General features: G+C 39.1%; 1 protein-coding gene across 4 annotated transcripts in view; it reads right to left on the minus strand.

Moving 5' to 3' along the window:
- The window catches only part of PTPN14 (protein tyrosine phosphatase non-receptor type 14), a 149543-nt gene continuing 134759 nt past the window's right edge, over positions 1 to 14784 (minus strand). For all 4 annotated transcript variants that reach the window (XM_048492756.1, XM_048492664.1, XM_048492912.1 and 1 more), the window contains exons 16-19: positions 13401 to 13529; positions 11028 to 11259; positions 9808 to 9971; positions 1 to 4044 (exon numbers count right to left, since the gene is read on the minus strand). In XM_048492756.1, the coding sequence (XP_048348713.1) occupies positions 3916 to 4044; positions 9808 to 9971; positions 11028 to 11259; positions 13401 to 13529 (654 nt within the window). In that variant the 3' untranslated portion in view covers positions 1 to 3915. The remainder of the gene's footprint in view (positions 4045 to 9807; positions 9972 to 11027; positions 11260 to 13400; positions 13530 to 14784) is intronic.

Here is a 14784-nt window from a genome sequence, read left to right on the forward strand (position 1 = left end):
TTTGAGAAAAAAATTTATTGCATAAGATTAATATAAAAGCTTGGCATAGTCATTTATAAAAAAAACAAAGCTTTGAGTCAGATTTCTCACACTGGAAAAGAGATCTTATTTACACAGGCAATGAAAATGTAAAAAAAATGAAATTGATTAATGCTGAAGAACTTACAAAAACAGACCAGAGAACAGTGCAAAAATACTGTCAGTCAGTCGGTTCTACACAAAACATAAAACCAACAAGCAAAAGCTTATGTACTGATAGAATGTACATTAGTGTACAAAATAGCATGCATAGTTTTTTGAAAAAGGCATTCAATAGTACAAAATGGAGCATATGGCAGTCATATTGAATTAATGGAAATAAACATAGTCAACCTCAGTTGTTTACAAAATTTATACATACAAGAAAACTTAAGTACGTCCAAATGATGGCTCTGGACTTGAGTCAACAGAGCAAGTACCAGATGAAGTATAACAATATTGTAGCAAAATAGAATTAAGTCCAGTGCTGTAAAAATCAATTAAGCATGTTAGTTTCTGTAACACAAGTCATACAAGATTATACAGGTGCAATTTAGAAACATCTGCATATGTAAGCTTTTATGCAAAATATCCACAAAAGGATATTTTTGTTTAGAAATTGAGAAAATGTTCCCATCAGTGGTGATTTCAACAGAATTAAGTTGTGTTACTTTAAATACTCTAGCTAATTCTGGTTAAAAATGGGCTAGTAGCGCAGAAATGGAGCTTGATGAGAATAACAGGGATTAAATTTTGTCCAATTTAACTGGACACTAAATAACTCTGAGTCTGGTGAGATAGTTGAGGCAATTAAGAAAATCAGTAGATTATCTCACCAGTTCACTATCAGCTCTGACTACTACACTACAAATTCATATCCAGGATTTGTGAATGCAACTATCCATGGGGTAAGCTGAAAATGCAAAAGTGGGGGAGCTGTCCAAACTTGTTTGACTGAATCCATTCTGAAGCCCTCTTATGCAATTTCTATCTCTTTTCGTTTTTGTTATATTTGGAAACATTGAAATGGATCCAGGGATCACTGATGTTCACCAAATTGGAGTATAGTGTTGTGATGCATGAAAACACTTAAGTTTTTTTATCTCAAGAGAGCATCCTGACCTGAACATTAATTTGCTGGAAGAGCCAGTGTTAGTACAAACATTACTTAGTTGCTTTGAATACAAAGCTATGGTTTATAATAGTTTATATTAACCCTCAAGTTATACAACACTTGGAAACAGAGGGGCATTCAAGCATTCCATTCTCTTGGTCCGTCAAGTGACAACAATCCTGGAGGAAATAACAAGGATTGTGTTAATTTGCTCACCTTCCAAGTCCATGACTGATTTCAAGTAATGGTTCAGGACTTCCACTGTTATTCTGGGAACTAATAGGAAAGCCAGAAAAAGCTGGGTACCTCAGGGGATGTCACCTATCTGCTTCAAATTGATGTTTAACATCGTGGGAGAGAAGCTGATTCCTTGAAACACCATAGAAGCCCAAGTCCACAGCTTCACTTCTGGCAACCTATCCTCCAGGAACAATTAGAACCCCCATAACACTATGCCCAGCCAGCTCAGGTAGATTACCTCCTGTGTATTAATCATATATTTGTATTAATAAAGCAACAACATCCAAACAGAATAAAAAGTTTCAATCTAAAATTGTGGCAAATTAACGGGGAATTCAATTCCTAGGCTGATTTTTCTGTGTGATTCCTGAAATTGGTTGAGGAATTCCATATCTTGTATATTTAAAAGAACTCTGGCCTGGCAAAGCATCTCTTTACCATGCAATTTTAAATGTTGCCTTTTATCTTGTGATGCCAAAGTGACCAAGAGAAGGAGATTAAAAATTGTTCAAGATAATGTAACAACTTCTTGCTTAAGATGTTAACAGACCTTGTCAAGGTCAAGTCTAGTGTGAGCATGTCATTAAAATTTAAACTGCATTTTAATATAAGTAACTTTGAAATCCATCGCCCATGTCAGGTACAGCTTCAAAATAGTTGCATATTAGGCTAGCACCTCTTTGGCTCATGAGTGAGCATTGCATTTTCTTTTTTCATTTTGGAAGGTCTGCAATTCTGTGACAAAAAGCCTTGCCTGCATGTCCTCCACTTTTGCCTCTTAGCATCTATTATGCTTGCTTATTAAATAATTTTTTTCCCATGCACTTCCAGGAAAGCCAAGAATATATTCGTTTCAACTGAGATATCATAATAATCAGACCTTGGAGCGGACTGTTTTCCCCATCCTATTCCCTAACTATCAGGCCAAATGGAACAATGGGACTTGACAGCTCTGGGTTCAAACTTAATTCATCATTAGGAAATTATTCAAAAAGCTATAATGAGATAACTAATTTAATACACTTTGCTTCAAGGTTTATTCCTTGGCCGGCTTCCCAGATACAAAGCGTCTCTGTGCAATTATCACGCAGATGCCACTAAAAGACTTTAAATGGTTGCAGCTAATTTAACAAGAGATATGTTGGCACTGGTAAGGAGGTGCTGGCCTGAAAACAGGAGTTGACTGAAGAATCAACACAATCTCTAAAAGAACATCAACAAGAGACTGTTCCTCAACATTTTATAATGCTCTCTTTTCCTAGCCATTTGTGGAGAGGAAGGGATTTGAGTTTCTCTGTTTCCTTCAGCAAAGTTTACTGTTCCTTATGCCCAAGGCTGTCCTTGGCTAGAAAGGTGCTTTTAATGTGGCCTAGCTCTACCCTTAGCTTCAGCCCAGCCCAGCCCACTGCACAAGCCAAAGCCCTTTGCTTCAGCATGGCTGTCTCAAACTGCATGCTCCCAAAGACTAACAGTAAATTACCTGGAAAGCGTAACTTCAAATGCCATACCTCATTGGCATAGGATGCGTTCTCAGAATCAAGTGCTGGCACTGGGAGTTCAAACACCTGAGCTTAGACAAACCTCATCCTGAGACTTGAAAGGCTGCTGACAGATGGAAGAGATGGTACTGGTCTGGAGGCCAAGGAATTTATTCAATATGAATCTGCTTGATAGGTTCATCTGATACGTCACTGTTAATCAGAAGAACAGACTGCAGAGGATGGAATGTGCCTTATAAGATCTAGGGCACAAATTGCTAAGAAGTTCTTGCAAGTCTCACAGAACTACATAGGAGTTGCCAATGTAGTTCAACTTCCCAATAGACTGTCCCTTAGAAAAGCCTACACACACTCCCCCAGCTTTGACATTATATATTATATAGTTAATGAGATCTGTTTCCTGAAATAGGTGAGCAGGATTCAACCATAATTTGGTGAACAAAGATTGATGAGGCACTTCCAGAACACCCCTCCGCCCACCACCAATAAGACTGCTCTTGTTATAACAACCAAATGATGTTGTAGTAATGTAGTTGCATACATGGAGGCATTGCTGAATGTTGAAGATTTGCACTTCGCTGCTGCTGTTTACTCATAATTCTAGCTTATTCCATCCCATAATTGTACAGAAATGTACATACTTTCAGATTTGGATAACATGAAACCTATAGTTGGGTCTTGTCTCCTATTTGCATGTCTTTGAAAAGGATGAAAAACAATGTTTTTAATGAGCCATCAGATAGGAACATCTTCCCTCACAGTCACGTTACAATGCAGAACAGTCATTTCAAATGTGGTTCAAATCCAAAGTTAAGTTTCACAATTTTTTTAAAAAAATTACACATCAGTTTAAGACAATAAAAAAAATAAATTATCTCATATAAAATAATCTTGGGAAGAACATGGTCTCCTTACGAGTGAGGCAGTTTTGGGAGTGCCACACAATACTGAAAGACATGGTTATTGTTGGAGAAGAGATTTGCAAAGCCACCAGGTTGCAGATGTGATGAGCAAAGAGAGCAGGAAGAGTCTCTTCAGGGGATGCTAGATAAGCCTCGAGTTTTGTAGGAACAGAATGAGCACCTGATAGACAAATTTGTACTGAGCAATGGTTTGGATCATGAACATCCTTTGATCCCTCAGATGTTGCAGCATCATTGGCACATCCACTTTCTGTAAAATTGAAGAGAAAAATTCACCTATATATTTTGCACGAGGCAACTATAGTCAAGACAGTAACATGGAAAAAGAAAAGGGAAATGCTTCTTCTCCATTTGGTTTGTATCACTGCCCACAACACATGTATGATTTGTAAGAAGGGACTTTGAGATAGAAGAATACGAAGAAAGAAGAATCAGAGTCCACCCTGCATCTGTAAGCCTCAGGGGGGCTGTACTGATTCCAATGCTGAATACTGCTGAGCAAAATGAATAGGAAAAATAGCATGTATAACGGCAGCCATTGGCAAGGTCAACACCACGCACCAAGCCCAAATGAAGCTGCTACCTCTTGTTCAAGGCACCATTTCATTCACTTTCCTGATCAGAACTGCAGCTACTGAGAAAAGGTATAGTTCAGAAAGTTATCCGGGTTAGCCTGTTAAAAACAGAAAGCACTTTATCACTGCCTTCATTGACTTACTATTGACACAGAGGCTGCATTAACTTAATAGTGGCCAACTGGGGTGAGGGCAAAGGCATCACAAATCCAAAATTTCACTCCAGTATACCTTAATCTGTGTCACTGAGAAGTGAAATTGGTCAAGTTTCTGATCATCACCGCCAACCAATTTGCTGCATCTCTGCAGGGGTGTTGGCTTCTACTTGTTGCAAGTAGCCCGTTCCTGCAAATATACAGGAACAGGAGGGAAAAAAGTCCATCGATCCATTGGCTGCCTGATCTCCACTAGCAAAAGGGAAGGGAGCCAGTCCACAGGTGATCAAGCATTCCCTACTCAAAAACTGATAACGAACTCTTGAGAAATGTATAACACATATTACATTCTAGAATTTACATGACTAGATGTTTTCTCAACAAGCTATGATTTTTATAGTTACTAATTTTAAGTGAAAAGTTTTCTAAATATGTCCACATACAATGCAACTGACTTTGTAACTAGCCCACTTTGGACAATCTGCAAAAACCTAGTTCGCTGAAATCATGACGACAGGCAACTCACTTCTTCTACTCCTTGTTGAGAAAAAAAATTATAAGAAGAAAAAAAGGAATTCAAAGACAACGCCATACAAAAGCACAGAAACTTGCCACTGAAACAATGTAATTATCTAAGCTATGTGGATATGAATCAGTAGCTATCAAAATAGGTATGTGAATGAAGTTATGTGAAACAGAGAAGCTTTTTATAAGAAGAAAAAATCGGGTAAACTGCACATATAGTGGGCATTAAAACATTTATCACCATATTTATGCAAAAAGGGAGAATAGTAAAATGAAAAACTGATTTTCACAGAACAAAACCATCAGTTTTTTTGCATGAGATTGCAATCTGGTCATCTGACAGATGGAGAATTGTTGCTTTACGTCAATGGTTCACTAAGGTCATTTGTCTCTCTATCCACCAACCAAAGTTTCCTACCGCTTTAATGTAGCTCTGATCTATTATCATGCTCCTCACCATGTCGATTCTCTCTAATGTGGCCTCCATCATTGCCATCAGGGCACTACTTTACTAAATTAAATCGTAGTTTCTAAATTTACCCAAGATGTTTGTTCCACTAAACTACACGAGCCTTCTCCTTTCCTCCATTTCTAGTTAGACCACACCCAAAAGAAGCACTTCTTTCCAAGAAACTGGCCAGCTATTGCAATGGAACGGTGACGGTCAGTAGCTTATACAAGTTCATGGAGAATAATTTCTTCAAATCTCAGGGAAGCTAAGAAGGGTCTCTTGCCTTGAAAACCCCACCAGCGGTTGCCAAGTCAAACAGGACTTGATGGCAAAAAAAGAAAAAGAGGAAGAAGCTATTAGCCATGAAAACTGAATTGAACTCCACCTTCAGAGGAAATAAACCTCTGGGTACCAATGCTGGAGGACATCACTGCTGAGGAAAATTTGAATTCCATGTCCTGCTTCTAGGGCTCCTGGAGACGTTTACCTGGCCACTGTGTGCAACAGGTTGCTGAACTTGAAAAATGTCATTAAAAACCCTCTCAAATCTGAAACTCCATTGGTGACCAAACCAATCCAGAATACCAGTATGGAAACATCCAAAATCTGAATATCAATCTTTTCCCAAGCCCATAGCCCTATTCCCTGATGGCAGAACTCATCAAGGCACTGTTTTTTTAAATCCGATCCTATTTCAAACATGTGCCAATAAGCATGCAAACTTTTTTTCAGTACTTCATTATACTCCTTTACCATCCCAAAGAATGTTGCTGTGTGGAATCTGATCATTAGCTCATGACCTAATTGCCTTACTAAGCCAGTCAGAACATGGTCCTGGTCTGAACAGGAAAAAAATGCAGGCCAGTGTAGACTTGTACAGCCTAACCTGAATCTTAATAGTTGTGTATTTGACAGCTGTTTGGGATATCTTTTTCTGCTTGGTGGAAAAACAAGCAGTTACTACTCACACAGACACACTCATATCAGCCTTTTGTGCTGTATAGAGAACTGGGACATTGTTTTTGCATTTCATAGTATCCTTTGTTATTTGCATTTTGGCTTGAAAAAATCTTGCTAATCCATCTCCAGTTGCCTTGATTGATCCCTTAATACCACAAAAGAAGCACCTTCCAGTTTGGGGGTGGGGGGGTGGGGGAGCTTGCTTTCAAGTAAATAGAACACCTAAGCAAATCCCACTGAACACAAGGGAAAATTTCCCTTTAAAATGAAGGCATAAAATCTATGGCCTGGATCTACAGGATTATTTTTACATATGTAATGGGGGCATTTTTGCTGATTCTCTCTGCCCACAATAGAATTCTGACTCATGCCATTTTGGGGGGCTCCCAGTTCCGCAGGATATTTCAGGGACACTTTGGACTGAAGCAGTAGGGGGAAGTCACACTCCACAGAGAAAAATATGTGCAGGCAGATTTCATACACATTTTGGGAAAAAGACAATGAACTCAATAGTTGATGGAAATTTGTATAGTGGAATACAGATTAAAAAGGCCACAGTTAAAATACCTGAGGAACTATTGTATGCTTTATTATACTATCTAGAGGATATAGTAGGAAAGAAGATTTATGATTCATTTTTAACTTGTTAACAGCTTTTTAAATAGCGATATCATTGTATATGGAAAGCCATGTTGCCCACCCTTGGAAGAATACTTCACTGTTTTCAACAAGGCTGGAGGAAAGGTGTCCTGTTGCTTTAATAGAGGCTTAACGGGATGCTATTTACTAGCTGCTGTTATTTACATATATGCCATGAAAAGCTTCAATTTTCTGTCTCTATATATTAACCTTCTGCTAACAGGACTTTTCCCCCAGGTCTGTTGACAACCTTACTAAAAGTGATGGTTGTCTTAATGAAGTTTATATATTAACAATTATTTTTAGATATCTAGTTTTCTTGCAAAGTTTCCATTCTCCAATGGTTGCTATGTTGTACAATGATATATTTGGCAACTTTGTGGTTTTCTCTGTTATGAATTTTTAAAAAATATATCTAAAGGTGTTTATAATACTTTGCCAAGATGCCATTTGTGAAAAGGGATGTGTCACCTCCTCTTTCAAATTATAAGGCAACTGCAAAAACAACTATTTTAGTGTGTGTGGATTTACTGCAATATATTGTAAGGCTCAATAACTCTTACAAACCTTCGGAATTCCAGCTTTCATTCATTAAATAAAAATGGAATTGTTTCTCCCAAGCTTGGAACAGTTTCTCCCTAATTTCTCCCAAAATTAGGGTTATTCTAGGAAACAGCATGGATATCTGACATATCTGTATCTCTTGCTAATTATTATAGGCCACCTGAAAGAAGTGCTTAAAAAACAACTTGAAAAAATAATTAAGTTGCTAGTAAGAGCTATGAAGCGAGTTTACAACAAAATAAAGAGCTATTAATGTATTGTCGAAGGCTTTCATGGCTGGAATTACTAGGGTGTTGTGTGGTTTCCAGGCTGTATGGCCGTGTTCTAGTAGCATTTTTCTCCTGACATTTCGCCTGCATCTGTGGCTGGTATCTTCAGAGGATCTGATGAAGTGGTGGGATTCAGCAGGTTCGCACCGGCAGAACCAGTAGTTAAAATGGTGCTTGTAAACAACCAGTTGTTAAATTATTTGAATCCTACCACCGGAACTGGTTGTTAAATTATTTGAATCCCACCACTGATCTGATGGTAGCAAAGCAAGTGGAATATATATACCTGTGGAATGTCCAGGGTGGGAGAAAGAACAATGCAGATGCCCTCACTAATTGATTATGCTGTCTTCATGGTTACTCACATGCTAAATGGGTGGATCCCACCCAACAAATGCAAATCAAGCTTGCTAATTGCACCCTTTACACCTGTTAACAGGGAAATGGTTCTTTCTCCCACCCTGGACATTCCACAAGTATATATACTCCACTTGCTTTACTACCATCAGATCCTCTGAAGATGCTAGCCACTGATGCAGGCGAAGAGTCAGGAGAAAATGCTACTAGAACACGGCCATACAGCCTGGAAACCGCACCCCAAAGAGCTATCTGACAGTTCAAAAGGATCAAAAATCAATAATGATAAATTAATATGTATTAGTCAACCAATATTGGCTAGATTTCCAAATATTCAGTACAACCAAAATATTAATTTAGATGGCTTGATATAAGGCTTGATATTGTTGTGAACAAACATGGTACTTTTGTGGCCACCTTAGCTAGAATGCATTTCTAAGTAAGGAGGAATATGTTTCATGAATCAAAATTAAAAGATGCTCTGTCATATGTGGGACACCCTTTTAGAGGTGGAGGCTGTAGCGTCATGACCTGTTGTCACTAGGCTATACTTTTCCAGGTCCTTGTCTTGGATGACTGTTCTGACCGCAGCCACTTACCCTATTCCTTCACTACCTCTTATTTCTGATCCTTTTTTTAAAAAAAAACCCTAAAAATTTAAGCCTTGGGAGCAAAATAAATCATACAATGTTTATATAGGATAGGTTCAGAAATTAAAATAAAGTTACTGTTCAATCAAGCATTGAAATTAAAACTATAGTTTGCAGAACATGCATGGATGCTTTGCTTTTTTCTTCTCTCTCCCTCCTGTGTTCAGAATCAATAAATGCTTTCTGCTTTAAGTGCAAACCATCATTTTTATTACAGCTGAACCTGTAAATTATGATTTATACTTCCCTTCCAAACTGGGAAGCCAAATGAAGTCTTGGTTTGGATTTTGAATATAAATCAGAAATTGCTAGTTAAAATGTAATACCAAACCATGCCTTGCAGAAGGGGTTTAAAAAACACACCAAAAAAATCAAAATGTCAAAGCAAGTAACGGACTGTAGAAGAGGAAGCAGTTGTGCTGGGGAGGGAGAATTCCAACTTGTAGTTCCTTCACAGACATTGTGAAATACTACAGAAAGGTCAGCAACACAAAGGGTTTTTTTTCCTTTTAAAAACATGCAGATTTCCTGTTAAAAGGGCATGTTCTATTTCCTGTGCTAACACTAACAAAGCCAATCACATGCACCAAGGTAATCCATATTCTTCACAGACACATTCCCAAATGCTGGATTTTTGCTGCTTTATTTGCAGTGATTTTCTAATTTTACTTCTCTGATTTCCATATTATTAAGCCTTCAAAACAAAAAAGTACCATGTCAGGTCCGTGCCCCATTGATTGGAAAGGCTGCACAGCCCACTTCTAGCTCCTCAAATTTCACCATACATGTTCTGAATGGACTTTTGCTGTGGGGCTTGCCCTGGTCATTAATACACAAATAACTCCTTATGGAAGAAGTGTTTGCTTACCTCATTGTGTTCCAAACAGCTAATCATGAGTTCTGTCAAAATAACTACCCCTGTTCTCCCCACACCAGCACTGCAGTGCACCACAATGGGAGGGTTGCAATTGTTGCTGCTGTCCAGAACACTGTTGGTATGGCGGCGCACAGACTGTATCTCTTCCAAATAAGCTGTAAAGGAGGGGAAAAAGAAAATTACGGTCCCAAACCCTTCACATAAAAGATAACAAATCTATGGAGAAGCAAGCTTCCTTTCAAATTATGATCATTTACATTTCTTACAAGACACTAATTATTTGGCCTCTGGACAGAAAACAGCACCGAATCCAGCAAGTACCAGCAGGGTGTCAATTACTCCTTGGGACTTTGGTTCTTTAATTTAAGCAGCTCTTTAAAACACATACATATCTTCCCCCCCCCGCCCCCACTCCAAATCCCCAAGTCCCTTAAGCAGATGACTGTAGACATTACTTACAGCTATTCCTGCTATTAGCAGGCTGGGATCACAACAGCAGCAAGGTCCCCTTGAAACAAATTCCTGACAGCGCCAGTATCTAATGGAAAGGGAGCATCCATCTGGTCCTCCCCTTCCCTTGCATAAGGAATCAGCATTTCAAACATATATCTAACTGTGCTGCACTAGCAGGAGTTGGGGGATGTTTCCAGCACAGAATGGGATAGGGTAAAAAGGGTGTATATGTGCCGATGTCCATTGTCATGTGCAAAAACAGACCGTTTATTTTGTCGTGATTGTGAGTGCTTGGAACGACAACAAAACAGATGCTTCCACAATTTTTTTTTTAACATACGATGGCATATATAGTTAGGCAAAAAAAAAATTTCTTTCAGGGTAATGAAGTAGCCTACTTCAAGTTTTGTTGCCATACACTCCCCATTTCTTTCGCCGTGCCTCAGCCTCCAAGTTACATGTTGAAAGCCAGAGCTGTGCCTCTCAGAAGATCAGATCTGGCCCAGGGGCTTTCAGTCACTGAATGCATTTTTTTTCTTACCCTAGGATTACCATTAAGACTAAAGATATTGAACAAAACAATGGCAAAGGCTAAAGGGAATAATGCAACATTGTCAATGACATCAAGAAAACCCATTTGTTATGCATGTTTCTCATTACAGACCATTCTGATACTGGTTCTGATACTTATTTCCCCTCCCCCCTCCAAAAAAAGTGGGAAGAATCACACTTTCACGATAATATGGAAGAAATCTTACAAAGAAAACCTTGCTCTTCTGGGCAACCATGATCTGGCCAGTCGGTGTACTGCAAATGCCATACTGTTTTTTCCTGCCCCAGCAAAAGGTGCTTGACCTTCAGACCTGTTGTGGCATAGCAACCAGAATCGGTGCGGAATTTGGTGGTCACCTTGAACTTCCCATATGTTGCTGAGCTGTGCTTGGAGCCCAACTTTGGCCAATAACGGTGGCTCTTAGTTCTTCCTCTTTCCTATTCCATAACAAGAGAAACAGGTACAAAATTAGCATGGCTTGGCTCTTACCTGACACAGCTCCAATAGTCACAGAGAATAACTAACCATTCATCACTGAAAATCATGTACTCCCCCTCTTGTTCTCTGATCTACTACAAAAACAGGCCCTGCAGAATTAGTAACTTTCACAATATGCAATTGTTCAGTGGGAGGACTGTACCTTGGGTATTTATACAAATTGTACTGTATAGGATGGTCAATTTTTTCATTCTCTGGGTCAAGGATTAGAAATATATCAACGCCTGAATGAATGGATCTTCTGATATCCGGAATACATTTTTTCTATACCTTGCAAATCTCAACTTCAGGGTTCAAATGTGTCATCAGTTGGCCATGCACCAGCACAGGCAGAGAATCTGGAGGTACAAGCTAAGCTTCCCTGAAAAATTCACAACCACAGCCTACTCCTTTAGCCACTTAAAACCTGGAATAAGGCTTTAGAGGGTTGTCTTTTATTTTGTCATTTGGTGTTTTTATTATTTTTATTGTTTTGATGATGATGATGATGATGATGATGATGATGTTTGTATACCACCCTTCCCCAAAGGGGGAGGAAAGAAAGAGCTGAAAGTATACATGAGGAAAGAAAGAGCTGAAAGTATACATGAGGAAAGAAAGAGCTGAAAGTATACATGTAGAGTACTGGGGATTAACAGACAGATTCAAAATTTCCTTCAGTTTTTCATAATTGATACTATGCATGTGGGCTGACTCCAAAAATAGTGCACAGCAGGACATAATTTGTCAAAAAGATTGCCCTCGTTCTCCAGACAATTTTTAAAAAGTGTATGGCTGGAGTAACATGACATGGATCCATATAGTTGGAAGAAAACAAAACAACTGTTTCATTTGTGATTGGTATTCAGCCAGTCCCCCAAGGGCATCATTCTGTACTCTCCCAGAAAGTTGGCCAAGAGGGGACAATACTGGTTGGCTGCTCCCACTCAAATGGAGAACATCTTCCTTGCTTCAGGGCAAACTAGGATGCATAGTTGTTCCAGGACTGCCCTTTTATCATACAGCATGCATTCCCACTTCTGTGGGGGCGGGAAAAGCCCACCATCTCGAGACAGCGAAAATTCCCTGCTACATCTATGTTCGCAATGAATAATTGCCTTATTATAAATGCATGTATATAATCATAGTTCAGACCATGAGATAGTCCAAGTATTTGCAGCATTTTAGGCAAACACTCCCTCCCCGGTCAGATTATTCTGTAACATTAAGTGGACTCTTGCTCCCCCTTCTGAACAGCTGAAACTGGTAAATGTTTAAAATAGGAAAAAATCAGGCCATGCCACTAAAAAAGAAAGGCTGCTCCTTGGTGGCCATAAAAGCAGAAGAGCTCTGAACTGGATACAGGGCTGGTTACTGGTAGCTGCCAGTTTTACAGCACGATGCATGGTTCTGGGATCAGAAAAGAGGATTTTTTAAAAATGGACACTTTAACAGGTTTCTTGCAGCTGATAAGGATGCTAGTATGCAGACATGGCCTTGGATGAGTTATGAATGCCATTTGTTGCAAACAAGAGCAGCTTGGCTTTCTCAGAATTCACTGAAATTATCTTTGCTTTGTTTGGTATGCTACAATCTTCTTATACAGCAAAACATCCATTATTACATCATATGGCCAAAACGTTACAAATGTGGCTGTAACTCTTTAGTCATCCTAGGCTGAAATTCAAAAGGAATTTAGGGAGAACTTCAAAAAGGGTAAAGAAACAACAACAACGGGGCTACAAGCAGATATCAGGATAGAACATATGAGGTGTGTGTGTGGGGGGGGGGGTTATATAGTATATATATAGAATGAGAAACAACTATTATCACTCTAATCATGACAAGAAGTCATGATTTGGTTTGGATCATGGTGACATGACAAAGGATTTTTGTCTGGGGGACTGCTGTAACATTTGACAGGCTGACTTGGAGAGTGGGTTAACCCAACAAACACAGAGAGAAAGGAAGTGATGGAGAAGAGGCTCGTACTCCCCAAAACTGATCCCGGTACCTTTCAGGGAAGGTACCCTCTCAGGTCTGAGAAATGTTACAGAGGTTTACTTTATAGAAGCCCCACTTACTGTATAATTTTACATACCTCCTCTGCTGTCACCATGGCAATCACATTCACCCCTTCCTGCCACACCATTTGCCAGAAATCATGGCAGGTATGTGGCAAAGGTCCTTGCGTGGCTATGTAATGCCATTCTTCCCCACCTACTGTAACCTGGGGAGAGAAAGACAGACTGCATTAAGTTAGCTGTAGAATTGAACATCTAAATCTATTTGAGAATTAACTTATTTAGACTCACCAAGTGCCAACAACAGTTGGGTTTTCAATGATAATGTAGTTCAGTCATGTAGTCTATTATGCAGCAAACTGGGCAGTACATTAGCAAATCCCCTAAACTATTTGAAGGCCCTAGGTCGAGTTTATAATGTGATAGATGGTTTTGACATTTCTGTACAATATAACGTCATTTCATTGTACCATATTTTTGTTGGCTTGATTGAGTTGAAGGAACCCTGTATTTTAGCAGACTTTTAAGGAATGTGTTGGGAGGGCGGGAAGACATGCAGCAAGGAGTATTGATGTTGAAAATTTGTAGGGTTTTTTTAAAAAACTATATTTGGACAGAATATGTATATCTTAATAGCTTGGTTAGAAGGTGTGTTTTTTTAAAAAAAAATGCTGTCAATCTCAAGGACATCAAACTTAGTAGTAATGTGGGAGTCTAGTGTGAGCTCTTAACAGGATGATATGAAAGTTTATTTGCCTGCTTAATCCTAGTCCAAATGCTCAGCTTCCTGGCACAAGACACAAATGATACCCCATAAATAGTCTAGAGGGAGTGCATTGCCTGGAATGCGGCTGCATTCTGTTGCCCTGATGGCAGGATATTAAAAATTGATAATGGGGTGAAAGCCACTTGCTGTGTGACTAAGGTAAAATTTGCAGATGCAATTTCACCTTCTGAGCAAAAGAACATCTGCTTGGCTTCTGTAACAACCACCTGGAGTGGGAGAAGAAGAGTACTGGCAGGAAACAGAGTTGTATACTAAAAACATTAGCACATGTCGCTACATGCACCACAGAACAATGCGCATATGTCCAATGTTGACACACAAGATGAAATATGGACTCTTAAAACTGGCTGGGGAAAATTCTTTCTTGGACCATGCCACCTCACAGGACAAAATTTATGCTTTGAGAAATGATCTCTCCTCCCACAAATGGATGCAAAAAAATTAGATTCAGTAATCAGTCATCCAAGCTGCAACAGATAGTGCCAAAAAAACACAGTATCTGCTACCCACCAGGTTCTTTGGCAGAAATCTGACAGGATTCTGGTTCAGGAAGGTGTTTTGACTCAACAAGGTTTAACACAGTAAATTATGACCCAAGCTGGATTTGTAATGTAAGCAGTAAAATATATTTACAATTTAAGCTGTTTTGACCAGCAATTAAATATATAAAAGCA

The sequence above is a fragment of the Sphaerodactylus townsendi genome, linkage group LG01 (genome assembly GCF_021028975.2).
Source record: "Sphaerodactylus townsendi isolate TG3544 linkage group LG01, MPM_Stown_v2.3, whole genome shotgun sequence".
Lineage (NCBI taxonomy): Eukaryota > Metazoa > Chordata > Lepidosauria > Squamata > Sphaerodactylidae > Sphaerodactylus > Sphaerodactylus townsendi.